The sequence below is a fragment of the Tupaia chinensis genome, unplaced genomic scaffold (genome assembly GCF_000334495.1).
Source record: "Tupaia chinensis unplaced genomic scaffold, TupChi_1.0 Scaffold000561_1, whole genome shotgun sequence".
Classification (NCBI taxonomy): domain Eukaryota; kingdom Metazoa; phylum Chordata; class Mammalia; order Scandentia; family Tupaiidae; genus Tupaia; species Tupaia belangeri.
In genome coordinates, this window is record NW_006160074.1 from 3,393,823 (window position 1) to 3,413,046 (window position 19,224).

The following is a 19,224-nucleotide window of genomic DNA, read 5'->3' on the forward strand; positions in this document are numbered from 1 at the left end:
CCTACACAGCCTGAGGGAGCCCACTGGCCCTCGCCAACACTCACGACAGTCCTGCTCGTCTGAGTCGTCCTCACAGTCATTGTCCCCGTCACATACCCAGGAGCGGCGGATGCACTTGCCATTGTCACAGTGAAAGTCAAGAGGGGAACACGTGGGCAGCACTGAGTCCGAAAAAAGAAGGGAAAAGTGAATCAAGCGGGTATCCTTACTCAGGCAGAAAAACTGGGCCAGAAATCCATCCCCAATCCTCCCTGTTCCAAAAGCTCTCGGTCTGACTTAAGAGGTTTTCCTCCCAGACTCCTATGTCTATCCCCAATGCTGGAGGAGCTAAGTCGAAACCCCAAGAACTCAAAGCCACTAAGAGAGCAGGAAGAAAAATGCGAGCAGTGCTTTTTCTCCCTCCCTTCCCTTTAAATGATGACTGACACAGCTGGGCTCAGTTTCCAGCTACAGAACTCATTACTTATCACACCGCGCAAGTCATTTACCCTCGCGGAGCTGCGGTTGCTTTGACTGTACAATGGGGGTAATTATACTCGGCTCGGAGAGGTCTTTGAGATAATGCATGTGAAAGTGCTACATGAAAAGTGAAGCATTTACCATCATCACAATTAGCTGAACTGCTTAAGGGTTAATGAGGTCCAGGCTGTAGCTTCGTTCCCATTAGACTAATTAGCCACCCTCAGACATAGAGGCTGCAGGTTAGAGACTGCACCCCTAAACCCAGGCAACGGGCTTAGCAGTGGGATTTCTCTATATCTAAGACAGGACACCCCGGTCCACTGCGCATGTGTCACTATGCCAGGGGAGAGAATATACATTTTCTTTCTTTCTTTTTTTTTTTTTTTTTGGAGAGGTTTTTTCGCTATAGGGCATGTGTGCTCGCCAGAAAGAGAGTGACAGAGAGATAGAAAGCGAGAAATCACCCCCCAGGGGAGATGGACACGCCGCAATCCCTTCTCCTCCATTTTCCTCTCGGGATCTTGGGCACGCACGCACATGTACCCGGCGTGAGTTTAAGCCACCGGGTTAGGGACGCGAACCACGGTGGACTACATGGGAGTCCAGCTACATAGCCATTACGTTAACCGCTGGTCCCAAATATACATTTTTTAAACATAGTTTATGTTATTAAAAAAAAAGGTGTGAATATGCAAAAAAAAGTTAGAAACATGGAAATAATCTGCATTCGTGCATAATACATACATTTAAAAATGCACAAATATGCAGTCCATATACACAAACACATTATTCACATAAATATAGAAGGATCTCTTTAAAGAGACTACATGTTGTTACGAGGCTGTCTTTTATGCTCATTTCTAAGGTCGTTTTATCAGATATATATGCACCAACCCACCAAACCCGGGAGCCACGTACCCGCTGGAGAAACCAGCCGTCTGTTGCTCTCCACTCTCTCGAGCGGAGCGTCTAAGCCCCTGCGTCTGACACAGGGGACGCACAGAACACTCCCTCAGCCTCGTCTTTCCCACACCTCCAGGCCCTCCTCCACCCTCTCCCGCTGCCCCCCGGGGTGGTACTTACTACATCCGTCCTCATCGCTGTGGTCCCCGCAGTCGTTGTCCCCATCGCACTGCCACTGGGCAGGGATGCAGGTACACTCGCCAAGCGCACTCACTGCACACGTGAAGTGGCTCCGGCCACAGGCACACTCGGGGCTGCTGGCCAGGCCTGGGTGGGGGAAAAGGGACCAGTGAGGACTCAGCTCCTATTCGCCCAAAGCCTATTCTGAGAGAAGGTAAAGGCCCGGGGCACAGTGACCCAGAACAGGAGACGTGGGTGATGTCACTACGCCCCCTCCTCCGGGGCACAGAAGGCACCCTCTATGTTTGGGCTCACAGACGTCCCGGAACCCCCTCCATGACCAGGCCTTTTTCGCACAGCACCTCCAAAGGCCGAGTAACAAAGGACACCACCCAGAGGGCCGGTGCTCCTGGAGATGGAAGCAGGAGGGATGGGATAATGAGAGAAGGCCTCCGTGTCCTCCCCCCAGAACCGGGGATACTTCTGCCCCTATCCTGCATCAGACTGGGGTGTTGGCTAGAGAGGCAAGAAATGATAGTGGAATTAAAACGCTATAGCCTCTGGGGGCCAGCAAGTGGCATGGTGGATGGTTGAGGTGCTGGATTCCCACATGGTCAACCACGGTTCAAGTCCCGGACCTGGCAGTTTGCTTTCTCACTCTCCCTTTCTCTCCGTCTGTCTCTCTCTGGTCAAAACTGAAGAATAATGATAATAAATAAAAAAATGTTTTTACAAAAAGCTATAGCCTCTGAAGGATAAGAAATCCACACGGGAGGGGGAGCAGGAAGCAGAGTGGGCTGCTGGGAGTCCCCCAGTCAGCCCTTACTTTTGAGGAGGGAGACCAGGAGGAGCAGGCCCCAGGGGGAGGGGACCAGTCAGGGCCTTCCTGTCTGTGGGACAGGCCCAGCCTAAGGAAGGATGGCAGATGCAGCCCCTCCCCCAGCCTCCACAGCGCAGCTGGGCTTCCCTATTGAGCATCGAGCTATCTGCCTGGCCAAGTCCCATGACCGGCTGCCGTGCCCCCTCCCCAGCGTGCCCAGCAGGCTGCCCTGGGATGGCGTGTGAATGGCTCAGTGCCCCCGCTGCAGCCTCAGCTGGAACAAAGGGTTCTGCCAGGGTCACTCTCCCCCTCCCAGCATTCATCAAACCCGCTGGGCTGGCAGCTGGGGAAGGAGGGGGCCACTGCTCACTGCTCATCCCTCCCCTGCTTTCTTCCCCTTCTCCTCCCCCCAGCTGGGCCCTGCCCTCAGGCTGGGCTAGGACAGGGAAGAAGGAGGCTCTAAACTGCCCCCCCCTCTTCCCAGACTACTCACCTGGCCCAGCTCCTCTCTGGGCTCGTCAGTGACCGATGACGGACTGACAGTGACTTGGCCTGGCCTGAGGTCTGGGGCCCAGAACCCACGGGGTGTGCTGCTATGTGATCCAAAAGCTAGAGGAGAGACCTGGCCCTCTCCTGCTCTTCAACTCCAAGGGTAAGTGTGAGCAGAAGGCAGAGCTTCCTAACCTAACCTGCTGTGGAGGCGGGGAGGGAGTGGAGTGGAGCCTTCGGAATTCGCCATCTCTGAAGCACAGACAAAATGTGCATTTGTGGGGTGAGGGACCAGAGCTTCCACCAGGGCCTCACCCAAAGCCTGGTCCTCCCCCTCCACATGCTGAGGGCACCAGCTGTCCTGCTACAAATGCAGAATTTCCTGCGGGAACCAGGAGTCCACCTGGGGGGAGGGGGGGACATCTCTCTACACCTCACAGAAGGCCTCACTCCGAGCCCTGCATTCCTGTCTCTCCATGTTTTTCTGCAAATGCAGGATTTGCAGAAAAGAGGATTCTTCCCAAGGAAGTGTTGAAGGTCCAGCTGTCCCAGCCCGGCCCCAACCCCAAACTAATGGTCTGTTCCGAAAACACTGAGAAGGTACAAGGGTCTTTCTCATTCAAAGCCCGGGCAGCAGAGCAGGAGGAGCTCCTGCAGTGACTAGCCCATCCCAGCCCGTGCTCTGCAGGGGTTCAGTGAGAACGCTCCAGCATGGAGGCTCCCGGCGCGGATCCCCTTTCTGGGCAGGCACTGTGAAGGAAGGATAAGGCTGCCTCAGTGGGTCTCCATCGAGGACGAGATGATGTTGCCCCTCAGGGGACATGTGACAATGTTTGGAGACATTTTTGGTTGTCACGATTGGCGGTAATACTGGCATTTAGCAGGCAGACGCCAGGGATGCTGCCAAACATCCTGCAATGCACAGATAGGCTCCCCTGGCAAAGGATTATGCTCGAAGGCCAGCTGGTGCTCAAGGGGGTTCGATCTCACACAGCAGACTGTGTGGTTCGAGTCTCAGACCTGGCAGCTTCAAAACACATGCCAGGTGCATATGCGTGCCCAAAATCCTGAGAGGAGAATGGAGGAGAAGGGATGGTGTGGCTATCCCCCTGGCGGTGTTTTCTCACTTTCCTTCTGTCTGTCTTTCTCTCTCTCTCTCTCTCTTTCTCTCTCCCTGGTGAGCACAAATGCCCTACAGCAAATTAAAAAAATAAAAGATGTGGCTTAAAACGTCAATAAAGGTTGAGAACTGCTGTTAGCCACCCACAGGAGGAAGTGAAGATGCACCCACTGTGGCAGGGAGTTCAGGATAAAGGAGGGACAAAAATAGAGAGGAAAGGGGGGATTGGAGGAGGCTGGGGAGCAGAGAAAAAGACACTGGGTCTGGGGCACACAGACCTGACCTGGGTACCGCTGACCAGCTATGAGACTTTGCACACGTCACTATCTCCCTAAACTTCATTTCCTCACCTCATCTGAAAAACAGGCACAAAGATTGGACAAGGAAGTAAAGGTTAAAGGAACTAGCCTGGGGCCAGCAGGTGTCGTGGTGGTTAAGGCACTGGACACTCCCACGTGGCTGACCACAGTTCGAGTTCTGGACCTGGTGGAACTCTCTCTCTCTGCTCAAAAATAAAATGAATGAATAAATAAAATAAAAATAATTCTTTTTAAAAAAAGAAGAAACCAGCCTGTGCCCTGGCACACCCAAGATGCTCAGTAATAGAGTCTGGAGTGGGATACACGTGAGTGTGTGGTAGTTCACCTCCCCCAGAACTAACTGGATTGGATTATAAAGTGAAAAAGTATGAAGGTAGAGAGAAGCCTTCAGCCCCTGCTCTTTAGCCTCCACCTCCACCTACTGCCTGGCGCTGAGTGATAACAGAAGTGTGATTGCCCTGCAGCCCATTGGGAACAAAGCATTCCATCAGGTGGGCATCCAGTTGGTTGCAGGCAGCTGAGAAGTCCCGACTTCCGGCCTATCAGAGCAATGCCTGACTATCTGCAGTGAGGGTCAGGCAAACCCTTGACTTGAGCACTCCCACAGTAAACAGACACTCCATATTCCAAAAAGTCAGCACTTCTGGACAACTGCTGCTCCTCTGGGATCCCCAGAGGTGGAATTCTGTCTTTTCACTCCAGTCCTGGCTGTGATCACAGAGGGCAACCTTTAACCCTTTTAAAGTAAAAGAATGGTGAATGAAGAAAGGAGACAAATGACTGAGGAGCAAAAGCAGCCCTTGTTTTAAGAAATGTTTAATTCGAATCCTCAGCTCTGCCTCTGGTCTTGAAAACTGCCAGCCACACTGCAAGTTCCCTTGGCCTCCAGGCGCTTGGACTCCAGCCCTTTTACCTAATGCAATTCCACAAGGGAAGGGTCTCGATCCTCTTAGTCACGCAGCGCTGGAGAAAGCAGGACCTTCCTGAGGGAGTAGCCCAAACTGCACTGTTCCTGTCTCACCTCCCTCATCCCAACCGCTTTATTAACTTCTCAACCCTTTCTAAGGAAGGAAGGGAAACATGCCATGTGAACACTGTAACCCAGTATCAGCATAGGTTCTGGAGTTAGAGACTAAGGTTCAAATCTTACCTCCGCCACTAACTCGATGGCTTCGTGCAAGTAATGTAAGCGCCACAAGCCTCAGTTTCCTCATCCATAAAATGGGAATAAAAAGGGTTGGTTTCTGGGAACCAGCAGTTAGCGTAATGGCTATGTCGCTGGACTCCCACGTAGTCGACTGCGGTTTGTGTCCCGGACCCGGTGGCTTAAAACTCACGCCGGGCGCATGTGCGTGCGTGCCCAAGATCCCGAGAGGAGAATGGAGGAGAAGGGATTGCGGCGTGACCATCCCCTCTGGGGGGTGATTTCTCGCTTTCTGTCTCTATGTCTCTCTCTGTCTGTCTGGTGAGTGCACGCGCCCTACAGTGAAAATCTCTCCAATAAATAAATAAATAAATAAATAAATAAAAGGGTTGGTTTCTGTGTGTGTGTGTGTGTGTGTGTGTGTGTGTGTGTGTGTGCGCGTGTGAGTTTAGGGTTTTTGCCAGAGGGCACATGTGTGAGAGAAACAGGGAAACGAGATAGAAAGTGAGAAATCACTCCCTGGTGGAGGGTGGGGTGGGGGGTGGGGTGGCCATTCCACAATTCCTTCTCCTCCACTCTCTTCCTGAGATTTTCGACACAAACCGGGTGTGATTTTCAAGCCTATGGGTTCAGGACTCAAACCCGCAGTCAGCCATGTGGGAGTCCAGTGCCGTAACTACCACCTGCTTGCTGTCCCTGGGGATAATAATAATTTTACTTCAAAAGAATTTTTTAAGAATTATTTGTTTAATTTTATTTATTCATTCATTTATTTTTTAAATTTGACTAGAGAGAGACACAGAGAGAGAAACAGGGAAAGTGAGAAAGCAAGTCACCAGGTCCAGGACTTAAACCACGATCGCCCCTGTGGGTGTGTCCAGAACCTTAACCACCATGCCACCTTCTGGTCCCCTTACTTCAAAGGATTTTACAAAGATTAAATGAAATTGGGAACCAGCAGTTAGCATAATGGCTATGTTGCTGGACTCCCATGTAGTCGACCGCGGTTCGAGTCCTGGACCCGGTGGCTTAAAACTCACGCCGGGTGCGTGTGCGTGCGTGCCCAAGATCCCGAGAGGAGAATGGAGGAGGAGGGATTGTGGCGTGACCATCCCCCCTGGGGGGTGATTTCTCGCTTTCTGTCTCTATGTCTCTCTCTGTCTGTCTGGCGAGCGCAGGCGCCCTATAGCGAAAAAAAAAAAACTCTCAAAAAAAAAAAAAAACATGAAATGAAATGATCTGTGCACACCACTTAGCATAGGGCTGGTACACAGTGAATGCTTCATAACAATATAGCCATCATTTACTGAGTGCTTAACAGGTGCCCTCCAAGTATTTTCTAAGTGGTTTTCTTTTAAAGAATTATTTTATTTAACTTTATTTATTTATTTTAGTTTGACCAGAGAGGGACAGAGTGAGAGAGAGAGAGAAAGTGAGAAAGTAAGCTGCCAGGTTCAGGACTCAAACCATGGTCAGCCATGCGGGAGTCCAGCACCCTTAACCTCCATGCCACCGGCCAGCCCCCTAAGTGTTTTTCATATGCTACATCATTGTATGCCTTCAAAGCCCCTTGGAGGTGGACTGTCATTATTATTACCACTTTGCAGTGAGGACAATGAGACAACAGAAAGTTAAGTGTGTAGATAGGTCACATAGGTATTAACAGTCGGGTCAGCATTTGCTTGCAAGCAGGTGATTATATGGCCTCCCAATAAATGGTTTTGCTACTTTGAGAATCTCTGAAATCTCAAGATCAAAATCAAAAATGTATAATTTCTCAGTCCCTCTCCTGTTTGCATTTTCCATGGACAAGCATGCAATGAGTTTATGGGTCTCAGTGACTCTGATTAGTGCAAAGGGAAAGTCCAATTTCCCTTGCCCTAAGGCGAAGCAGCGAAGGGAAGAAAGTCTGCAGTCGGAGCCCTTTTGAACCAGTTCCTCACTGTTAGGGTTAGGATTCGGGTTATAGAAAGAAACGAGGCTTCCAATGATAAACTTCGCAGTTTCTCTTTATGGTTTGCAAATCACTTTTTTTAAAAATTATTTATTTAATTTTATTTATTTATTCATTTATTTTAATTTGATCAGAGAGAGAGAGAGAGAGAGAGAAAGTGAGAAAGCAAGCCACCAGGTCCAGGACTCGAACCATGGTTAGCCATGTGGGAGTGTCCAGCACCTTAACCATCACGCCACCTGCTGGTTCCCCGCAAATCACTTTTGCATATGCACTTGCAATCTCATTTCATCACTACAAAAGTCCTGAGCAGTTACCGTAGTGCCCACTCAATAAGTAAGCCCACCAGCTTTGGCCAAGGTTATAAGGTAGACAGGAGAGCCAGGACAGCACCCCCACTCGGCCTCTTAGACCAGCCTTCTCTTAGCGTGGGCTCAGAATCTAGACTTTCGATAAAGCTTTGCAGATGACACTGACGCATGTTCAAGTGTCTAGAGGAATGCCTTCCGCTATTAGACCGCTCAGCAGAGGGCGAGCCACACCTGTCACACGGAGGCTCATGGTTGGACAGTGACTACGCACAGCTGCAGAGCAGCTTTTTCAAGTTGAACCAGGGATGAGAAGCTGAAGGAGTGCCCTGTGAGTGTTCGGCAGGACGTGGCTACCCCAGCACGGCAAGGATTAGAACTACCATGGGAAAGAGAGGAATTAGCATTCATAAGTGAAGGACGTTTCTCTTTCCTTTTAAAAAAATTTGCTATGGGGGGGTGGTGCTGCCTGCTGGTGGTGTGGTGGTTAAAGGCGCTGGACTCCCACATGGCCGACCACGGCTCAAGTCCCAGACCTGGCAGCTTGTTTTCTCACTTTCCCTTTCTCTCTCTCTCTCTGTGTCCATCTCTGGTGAAAATTAAAAATAATAATAATAATAATAATAATAATAACACATAGAATTAAAAAAATAATTAATTCTTTTTAAAAATGTGCTATAGGGGCATGTGCACTTTCCAGAGAAAGACAGGGAGAGAGTGAGCGAAGGAAAGTGACAAAACACTCCATCCTCACATCCCCTACTCCAGTGGGATGGCCACATTGCAATCCCTTCTCCTTCACTCTCCTCTTGAGATTTTTTTTTTTTTTTTTGGAGAGGTTTTTGCTATAGGGCGCGTGCGCTCGCCAGACAGACAGAGAGATAGAAAGCGAGAAATCACCCCCGAGGGGGGATGGCCACACCACAATCCCTTCTCCATTCTCCTCTCGGGATCTTGGGCACGCACACACACACACATGCCCGGCGTGAGTTTAAGCCACCGGGCCTGGGAATCGAACCACAGTCGACTATGTGGGAATCCAGCAACACAGCCATTACACTAACTGCTACTCCCCTCCTCTTGAGATTTTGAGTGCACATGAACCTCGTGTATTCTTCAAGCCATCGGTCCAGGACTCAAACTGTGCAGTCAGCCATGTGGGATCCAGCTGCCTCAACCACCATGCCACGGCTGGCCCCGTTCTCCTAATAACATACAAAAGCCTCTTCTCTCCTCCTGCCCACGGGCAGCAATGGTGAAGCTAGCAACGTTACTGAATAAGGATACATGATCTGAAATGACTCGAAACTCCATTCAGGCCACGGAGGAACACATCCATTCATTTCATAGCTCCTTGGGCAGCCTACTCACTAGGCATCTCTCACTGGAGGGGAGGCCCATGTAGCAATACAAAACTGACACAACTGAAAGGACAATGACAGCAGGGAGCCACGTGGGAACGAACCCGACTTCATCCCAGAGGTCCTGGAGCCTGCAGAGACCTAGAAACAGTCACTGTCTGAGAGAGCAGAGCTCACCTAGGAAACAATAGTACCAGGAAAAAAAAAAACCACCACCACCCAGTAAGTGGTAGCAGGAGGAGGCCAGGAAGTGGAGTTCCTGACAGTAACTCACCTGGACCCACTTGACCCAAATGACTTGAAAATCTCTGCTCTGTGCTCCAGAGGCCCTTCATGTTGTTCTCTTACTACATTATAAACTTCTCCATCATTGAAATTGTCTGATACAGAGCTTTATGTTTGTGTTCGCACTGTATCACTCAATGTTTAAAATGTATAAAGCAGACGATCAAGACAATTTGTTGAGTCAATGAATGACTGCTACACTACTCTGGAGTTCCGTGAAAGCTAGAATCAAAGGAAGAGAGACGTCCAGATATTAGAAATGAAAGCAGTTAAACCAGCAGGTGGGCATATTGATTGAGGTGCTGGAATTCTGTATGGCTGATCATGGTTCAAGTCCAGGACTTGGTGACTTGCTTTCTCTCTTTCTCTCTCTGTTCAAATTAAAAGAAAAAAAAAATCAACATAATAAAATAATAATTAAAAAAAAATGAAATGAAAGCGGTTATTTCCTACCTACCCTGCTCTCAGGAAGACAAGCATCTTCTCCTTTTCAAGGCAGCTTCCTCGTCCTACCCAGGTTGAGATCACTCCCTTCTCCAAGAGTTCTTCTCACCTGCTGCATTTTCAGGCTACAAAACTGACTTGCGGGACTACACTTATTTCTGTGCCATCGTCCCCTTTAGTCCTCCTGTTTTGATTCCTAGAGATCAGCCTTACTTAGTTGGTTCGAAAAATCTACCCGATGAGGAGCCGGCAGGTGGCATGGTGGTTAAGGGCACTGGATGCCCACATGTCCGACCGCAGTTTGAGTCCTGGACCTGGCAACTTGCTTTCTCACTTTCTCTCTGTCTCTCTCTCTTTCTCTTGCTCTGTCCCTCTCTGGTCAAATTTAAATAAATAAATAAAGTTAAATAAAATAATTCTTAAAAAAAAGAAAACCTACCTGATGACGCCTTCTGCTTAGTGGCCCTCTCAAAAGGGACACGAGAAGCATAAGTACTGATCCCAGCAAGTTCAAGCCTCTCTCACCACTTCTGTTTTTTTTTTTTTTTTTTTTAAGAGAGATTTTTTGCTATAGGGTGCATGTGCTTGCCAGAGAGACAAAGAAAGATAGAGACAGAAAGTGAGAAATCACCCCCGAGGGGATGGTCACGCTGTAATCCCTTCTCCATTCTCCTCTCGGGATCTTGGGCACGCACGCACACGCACCCAGCATGAGTTTAAGCCACTGGGTCTGGGACTTGAACTGTGGTCGACTACATGGAAGTTCAGCGACATAGCCATTATGCCAACTGCTGGTCCCCCAGCGTGAGTTTTAAGCCGCCAGGTCCAGGACTCGAATTGCAGTCGACTACGTGGGAGTCCAGTGACGTAACCATTACACCAACAGCTGATCCCTCTCACCACTTCTAAACTCAAAAAAGAAGTTCTTAATAGTGAAGCTCCAAAGTTATGAGGCAGAAGAGCGTAATGTTAAGAACACGGGAACAAAACTCCCCAGGGTGCAAATTCTGGCTCTGCTGGTTCCTTGCTGTCCAACCTGGGCAGTTACTTAATCTCTTTATACCTTAGTTTCTCATCAGGAAAATTGGGATAATAAGAGCCTCTATGTCATTTGGGTGGTAATGAGAATTAAATTAGTTAACTCATAAAACACTTAGCATAATGTCTGGCACACATTAAGTGTTCAATGAATGATAGCGCTTGTTATTACTGTTACAGATTTCACTCATCCCAGAACTGTCTTATTCAACCTCCCCGTAATTAAGACCTGCTACTTTAGGCCTTGAGATGTCTAAACAGCCTACCGTGTACTAAGCAAGCAGTACCAAACCAATGGCTGAAACTGATGGCATGAGGCTGGCAGGTGGTATAGTGATTAAAGGTGCTGGACTCCCACATGGCCAACTGCAGTTTGAGTCCCAGACCCGATGGCTTGCTTCCTCACTTTCCCTCTTTTTCTCTCCCTCTGGCCAAATAAAATAATAACAATAATAATACACCAAAATAAAATAAATAATTTAAAAAAACCCGACAGAATGAATACCGATGAGAAGAGGTGGAAGAGGGCATGGTGGCAAGAGTCCTTCTCTCGAAGAGCCTGAGGTACACTGTATCTTTTATCCTTGCCTCATGGATCATCGACTAATTCCTAAGAGGCAAGTGTGGAACAGAGAATTCCTAGCCTAAAATACAGAGCCAATTCAGAAACGGACAGCTTCCTCCTCTGTAAAATAAAAGTAACAACAGCATTTGCTGGGCGGTTTAAATGAGATAATACATATGAAGTTCACAGTAAGCAGCTATTATTATTATTGTTGTTGTCAGTTATCTCTTTATTTTCATCTAGAGATAGCCTTTCTCTCAACCCAGGAATGCAGATATGCTACCAAGGAATTTCTGTACAGCCCCCCCCCCAATATTCTACCTACCCTACCTAGAAGCTCTCAATAGATTTCACAAATCCAGCAGGGCTTAAGCAAGGCTGTGTCAGGGCCAGCAGGAGGCGTAATGATTAAGGTGCTAAACTCCCACATGGTCGACCACAATTTGAATCCCTGGTGACATGAAACCCACTCTGGGTGTGAGTATGCGTGTACCCCAAACCCCAATCCCCCCAAGGATATGGGAGAAGGGATTTCAGGACGGCCATCCCCCCTGGGATTGATTTCTCACTATCCCTCTCACTGTCTCTGTCTCTCCAGCAAGTTTCATGTGCCCTATGACAAAAGCCTTTAAAAAAAAAAGAGGCTCTGTTCTGATTAAAATATTATTTTCCACTTCCTGTACATCTCAAAAAAAAAGGTCCACACAGCAACATGTAGCTTCAGAGAGCAACAAACCACATTTCCTGGGACCCTTTTAGGCCTCTCTCCAACAAAAAGCACTTGAAAATTCCTTATGCGTTGGGGTTCCCGGAGAAAGTGTCTGAACACAGAGAAGAGAGGTCAATCCAAGATGAAATATAAATCTTCCCAGTCTAGATCTTCCAGGAGAGCCTGGACTTTACACATCACGCTCTCAGAGGGAACGTGAGTTAACAGCTTAGGCGCTGGGTTCAAATACTGGCTTGGATACTGCTCTGAGCCTGGGTTCCCATCTGAGACACAGGCACTAAGAGCATGAGGCTTTAGTGAGGAGTAAATGTGATAATACACACTAAGTGCGTATCACAGTGCCAGGAATACAGCAAAGCTCTCAAAAATGTTAACTGCCCCAGAAACACATTTGTATTTTGTAGACCACATGTCCCAATTTGTGGGATGAAAATGGTCACCAGCGATCATTCCCAGAAGGGCAGAAATTCTCATGTCGGGCAGATGCATTTTAGAGCTATTCATTTTTACTGCTTCTCTGCGCCTGTAGTTGAGACTCCTTGCGTAAGCTGCTGGGGTGAGGAAAACAGAAAGATGAGAAAGGAGGTCCCCTTTCTTTTTGCTAGATGTATGGATGTTAGACCCTGGCATCTCCACCTGGTTTCTAGAAGGCTGTAGTCAACCCAACCGAGAAGTTGTCTCTCACTCTCATCCATGCCCGCAAAATTGTGGTAGTGAATTCCCAAGGCTAGGGTCCTGGGAGGGGAAGACTAGGAGCACCCCCCCCCAGCACCCCCCTTTCCGCCCCACAAGCCTGACAGGAAGTGGAACTGCAGAGCTTAGAGAGATCACCGGAGGCACTTACAACCTCACAGCTTCTTTATTTCACGAGCTAATCAGGTGTCTTTCCCAATATCCTCTGTACCTGCCTGACAGTACACCCAGACAGGGGGAGGGCCCCTCTCCCCCTAAAAAAGGCACAGCCTGGAGCCAGGAGCTTCCCGGCTGCAGAAAACCTCCGGTGATAAATTATGCAGCAGCACCTTTGTGTCACTGCCTCTCAGCCAGATGGGAGGTTTGCTCCCAGGCTTTGTTTCCGGCTTTGCTCGGCTCTGATCGCAGCTCTGATCCTCGCTCGGCACAGAGGTGAGGGGCAGCTCCCATAGGCCAAGTCGGGGCTTGCAGCAAGTCCCAGCCAGGCTTTCCCCAGCTGGGTTTCCAACTGCGCCCCTCTCCTCCTCACCCTGACCAGAATGACAGGGGAGCTCCGAAAGTCCCATTACGCACGGGAGGGCTGGTGGCCGGCGAGCTTAGTCAATCCATTCCTCCGTGAGCGCGGATGGGAATGCCTACGTGCAGTGAAAGAATGAAGTCTGCTCGAATGGGCCTAAGAGGTGCCCAAGGGCACCTAGGATGTTTGCTTCTTCCTAAATCAAAAACGCAGAACAGAAAATGGAGTCAAATGATCGCCAGGAAGCTAGAACATGAGCTCTATTCTAACGGCTGCTCTTGGTTACCGTCAACTTTCTGCAGCTCCCCAAAACATCGCATCCCTGGCATCAACTTAAAAGGAAGAAACAAAGAGACAACAGGGGTCAAACTTTGGGGTGGAGGAGCTGGGGGATGGAGGAGGGGGATGGGGGCTAGAGGCCCACATCAATTATCCCTGCACACTGACAGGAGCAACAGCCCAGCCCCCAAATTGGGGCAATTACTACCTTATGAGCTCTGGGGCCTAATTCCTTTCTCAGGCCAGTGGGAGGGAAAGCTTGGAATTCTAAACTGTTTCAGCTACAAGGGACCTCAGCCAGCCACCTCTCACCTCAGGTCACTGCAATCTTAGGGTGAGAGGTTGCCAGGCTGTATCCTTGACCACTTAGCAGGGAAGCTGTCAAGGCAAGCTCCGTCTCTCCCAGCCTCTCAGGAGAATGAAGGCAGAGTGGGCTCCCCTAGACTCATAGCTTTTCTTTTTTCATTTTTAAAGAATTATTTCATTTTATTTATTACTATTATTTAATCTGACCAACGAGAGTCAGAGAGGGGAAGGAGAAAAGCAAGCCACCAGGTCTGAGGCTCGAACTGTGGTCAACCATGTGAGAGTCCAGTGCTCCAACCACCATGCCACCTGCTGGTCCCATTATAACTTCACAGACCTCTTTCCAGGAAGCATAGACAGGGGGGAACTATGCATAGGTTTCATTAGGTTTTCAAAAGGGGAAAGCTGGGACAAAACTCTATAAAAGAAAAAAAAAAACAAAAACCCAGCTGAAATAAATGACAGGCCACACCTCCATTTCAACATATGACACTGTACTATTTTTTAAAAGAATTATTTTATTTAACTCTATTCATTTATTTATTCATTGTTTTAATTTGACCAGAGAGAGAGAGAGAGGGAAAGCAAAAAAAGTAAGCTGCTAGGTCCAGGACTTGAACCATGGTCGACCATGTGGGAGTCCAGTGCCCTTAAACACCATACCACCTGCTGGCCCCGACACTGTACTATTGATAGAATTACTTGTTTATCTGCTCCCATATTCCAAAGTCAAGAACCATCTCTGATCCATTTATGCAGCCTTGCTAACAAATAGCTAACATTTATCCAGGCCTACAATAACACAGCGGATGTCAGGTTCTGTGCTGAATAGTTTGAACATACTATTATCTCATTTAAGTTTTACAATATTCTTCTGTGATCATTTATGACTACTCTCTCCCCACTTCACCATTATTTGTAGATACGAACCCTGAAGTTCAGGGGGTGTTTTGCATAGGGTCACCAAGAAATGCCAAAGCCAAGATTCAAAGCCGGGTCTGTTACTGAGCTGTGCATGATTAGTTAGATTAGTGCTGGACAAATGTGTTTGCTGAATGAACAAATGAATGGATGCAAGCCCAAGTTGGGGAATGCTCCTGGGTGTATCAGGGAGAAAGAACCTGGCCTTGCCAGCTGGAAGCTGGAAGGAGAGCAGCAAGCACAGGCAGTCATCAGATCTATTTATAGGGCTCTGCCAGCCCGCCAGTCCACACCGAGTCTTCCCTGGAACACTGAATCCCACCAGGCTGAGAAGGGCTTCCGCTACTATAGATGAGATGGCGATGCAGACACAGTCTGGGGCCCAGATGCCCCATGCCCAGGCAACTGTGACAAAACTTGTGGCTAAGCTGCGTCAAGGAATGTGGAGAGACTGGCTGCAACAGGCGCGCAGGCCTAGCTGACCAAGGGCATGGAACTGTCTCTTAACTATGGGATATGCCTAATCATAAAAATACAAGACTGTTTCGTTTTTCCTTCTTTCTTTTTAATTGCCAGAGGGTGCCTGCACTCACCAGAGAGAGAGAGAGAAAGAGAGAGAGAGAACCCTCTGCAATGGGACTTGGTCATGCCACAATCCTTTTTCCTCCATTTTTCCATCCTGTCAGGGCCCTGGACATGCATGAACCATGCCTGATGTGTTTCTCAAGCACCAGGGCTGGGATTCAAACTGCTGTCTGCTGTGTGGGATCAGGATCCCAAAGCACTGCCCAATCACTGTGTTCCAAGCCAGTCCAGATGAGACTTAAAAAAAAAAATTGCTAGAGGGTGCATGTGCTTGCTGGAGAGAAAGAGAGAATAGGCCAGAAAGCACGCCCCCGTCCCCCCAAGGTTACACCACTCCCTTCACCTCCATTTCTCCTTTCGAGATTTTAGATACAGATGCACACACGCCCAGTGTGTTTCTCAAGTCCCTGGACCCGGGACCTTAACTGCACAGTCAACCATATGGGATCCAGCTACTGCAAACGTCACGCCACCAGCTGGCTTGACGAGACTACTACCTCAAGAAGTCCCTGAAATTTTGTTCTTATTCAGCAATTCCTCAGTATTGGCATCTTCTTTAAAGGAGCAGTGACACAAACAATCTCTCTCATTTTCCTCCTTCTTAGGGATTAAGTTTAGCAGTTAATTAGCACAAAGAGTGAGCAAAGAGCTAGAAAAACACCCTGTCCTCTGTGACCTCCTGTCTTTGCTGGCTCAGAAGATGGACATGCCCAACGTGCTCTGTATCAGACATGGCCAGACCTGGTTCTCCTGCACCTGTCATTCTTAATATCATGTGCCAGTCGCAAAGATGTTATCCGATATTCAACAAGGGACAGAAGAGGAAATCCAAAATCAGTGACAAGCCAAGCATCTTTCACAAGTGACAAGGTCACTCAAGCACCATGACAACCATGGTCATGACAACTACAACAACAGCCAAATGGAAAGAAGACCGGTCTCAGCTCAATTCTTTTTCATTCCCCATAGAAACAATCTTCTATCTACCCATGCATACCTGGCCCAAATTTTCATCTTTATACTTTACCTGGAACAGACCTCCAGGACCAAAACTATTTCTAAATTTTCAAATTGTCATAGGCCATCCATGGCCTCACCTCCGCCCTCAGGATGAAAATATCCCTAGCAATCAAGCTTCCTCTAGAATCTTGAAGGTTAGAGTGTTACCTAGGCTGAGGCCAAACCCACAGGCTCTAGGAAAACCCCCACGAATTGACAAGTAGCATCCTATCAAGCACCTTAAACTTTGGCGTCTGGAATTCACTCCTAGCTGAGGTCAGGTTTGCCTGGCTGATGCACTTCCACACTTATCACACCTGTCCACAACCTGCAGTCTCCCTGAGCCTCTGGAATGCAGTATCAGGGATCCTCAGGGTGATATTTTTGGTTGTGCTGATTCCAGGCTCTACAACTGCCCAGTCACCCTGGAGAAGTGTGAATCTGTCCTCTCTAGGTCTCTCCAGATGGCTTAGTATCACCCCAGGTGAGTGTAAATCTTCATACCGCTGACTACCCTTACACATATGCATAGGCATGTAATATTTCTATGAAATGTTTTCCTTGGGGCCAGCAGGTGGCGTGGTAGTTAAGGTGCTGGACTCCCACATGGCCAACTGTAGTTTAAATCCAAGACCTGGGGGCTTGCTTTCTCACTTTCCTTCTCTCTCTCTGATACGTGCATTTGCCTTACAGTAAAATTAAAAATAATAAATAGGACCAGCAGGTCACGTGGTGGTTAAGGAGCTGGACACTCCTACACAGCCAACCACAATTCGAGTCCCAGACTCGGTGGCTTGCTTTCTCATTGTCCTTCTCTCTGTGTGTCTGTCTTTCTCTGGTCAAATGAAAATAAGTGAATGAATAAATAAAATTAAATAATTATTTTTTTAAAAATAACTCTTTAAAAAGGCATAGATATTTCTATTAAGCGTTTTTCTTAAAAAAGAACCCCAAAGAGTTACCATGAACACTTCCATATCTTCTTTCTGTGAAGCATTAAATACATACAATTCTCTACCCCCATTCCCATTCCTGTCCTGTATGCAAAGTAATGTACGCCGTTTTGACAGTTCTGGAGCAGTAAAACCCTCTTGGCCAGTCTCAGCCCAGAACCTTCCAGCTCCCCCTTCCCTAGGGCAGAAGGCGACAATCTCTTCTCTGGCTTTGTTGGTATCCGTTTTAGCCCTTTTTTTTTGTTTCCAGTGCCTTGCCATTTCCCTTGATCTTTTTCAAAACTTCCTCCAGGGGGCCTAGAGGAAAGTTCCATCCCCTTTCCTTACAGCCTGAAGGGGGGAACCCCCCCAAAAAGCATAGCTGTCCCTTTAAGGGGCCCATGTGGTGGGAAGAACTGCCACATTCCTACCCCAGTAGGGCCGCTGTCCCAACACGCTAAAGAGGCTACAAATAACCTTCCAGGAGGGAGCCGCGGAGGGAGAGCACGGTGCGCAGAGGGACGCGAGTCAGCCAGGCCACTACTCCTGGGAGAGGAGACTGGAGACCCGCGAGGAGAGAGCTCCGTCCGCACTGGAGAGGACATGGAACGAGGCATTTAAAGCCCATGGGTAGTTTAAACAACAGAACTGTTTTGGATTTGGGAGGTAAACCAGTCTCTGAAACAAGTGCCCAGACATCTCCACGCCCTGCCAGGCAAGTTCTGAAATTGCACTATTTCCACACGAGCTTCCTACGTTAAAGAAAGAACCTCTGCAAAGGCCAGGGTCTACACCCTTGGTTCCTGCAACCGCCCCTCTTCCAGGCTGCGAGGAGAGTGGGAGAAGTCGGACCCTCCCTCGTTGGAGAGCAGTGGATGAATAGAACTGGGGTTCAGAGATCAAAGTTCTTTGATCTTCGGGCACAAACTAGAGGCAGCTGCTAAATCACGGGGTGCACCCGCGGCCGTAAGCGGCTGCAGAAAGCACCACTGCAGCCCTCACCACACAAACGGTGGCGGACGGGCACCAAGCAAGTTATTAACAAGGAGCAGATGAAGCAGGAGTCCCGCTGCCCTCCGTGTAGCTCCCCCGAGGGCCCAGGCCTCACCGCGCGGGCCTGGAGGCTTCCTTCCGAGGTTCGGGATGCACACCCCCCTACCCTCTACCCCCGGCCGCGACCCGGACCTGCGAGAGCTTCCAGCAGTTTCTTCCCTACGTTCCTCCGCAGCCCCTTTTCCAGTCCGGCTGCCCCCTCCCCCAGGGAGGATCCAGGGCAGGAAGCTGATTGGCCGCAGCCGGGAGAGGGAACCCGAAACACCACTAAGGGGAGATGCTGCGAGCCAGCAGTGCCCGAAGACCCTCGGGGGGCGTAAGGGCTGGAGTCCGAGGACTCGTGCCCGGAGTGGAGGAATCCCCAAGGCTCGAGGGCTCGCATTCCACCGGGGCGCCTCTCTGCAGTGCGCCCGGGACCCCGAACTCTGCAAAGAGGGCTATTTACAATGTATGGGTTAGCGACCATCCTCCCTCGCTGCCCTTTCTTCGCGCACATTCATTCGCACTAACCACGCAGAGACCCAGCCGTAACCTGCAAAGGAAGCAGCCCCCAGCTCTTCAAAGAGCCGCGAGGAAAGGCGAGCGCGCGCCTGGGGGCTTACCGACCCGGCCCAGCCCCGAACCCGGGGGAGCGCCTCTCCACTGTCCCCTCTCAGACCTGCGGGGCTGGGGGAGCTCCCGGTCCCTTCGCCGGCATGCAATCTCGGGGCTACTACTCCGGGAGAGGGCGCGGGGTCTCAGGCCCCAGCCTGCGCCGTCCGGCTCCCGGGAGGTGAGTCCTGCAGCGGCCGGACCCTGGGACAAACTTTCCCGGCG

At 49.3% G+C, this 19,224-nt stretch overlaps 1 protein-coding gene across 1 annotated transcript in view; it reads right to left on the reverse strand.

Annotated features, from left to right (window-relative positions):
* The window catches only part of LRP4 (LDL receptor related protein 4), a 72,102-nt gene that overhangs the window by 50,942 nt on the left and 1,936 nt on the right, over positions 1-19,224 (reverse strand). The window contains exons 2-6 of the mRNA XM_027775436.1: positions 4,717-4,833; positions 4,325-4,329; positions 3,711-3,766; positions 1,546-1,692; positions 45-161 (exon numbers count right to left, since the gene is read on the reverse strand). Coding sequence (XP_027631237.1) covers positions 45-161; positions 1,546-1,692; positions 3,711-3,766; positions 4,325-4,329; positions 4,717-4,833 — 442 coding nt within the window. The remainder of the gene's footprint in view (positions 1-44; positions 162-1,545; positions 1,693-3,710; positions 3,767-4,324; positions 4,330-4,716; positions 4,834-19,224) is intronic.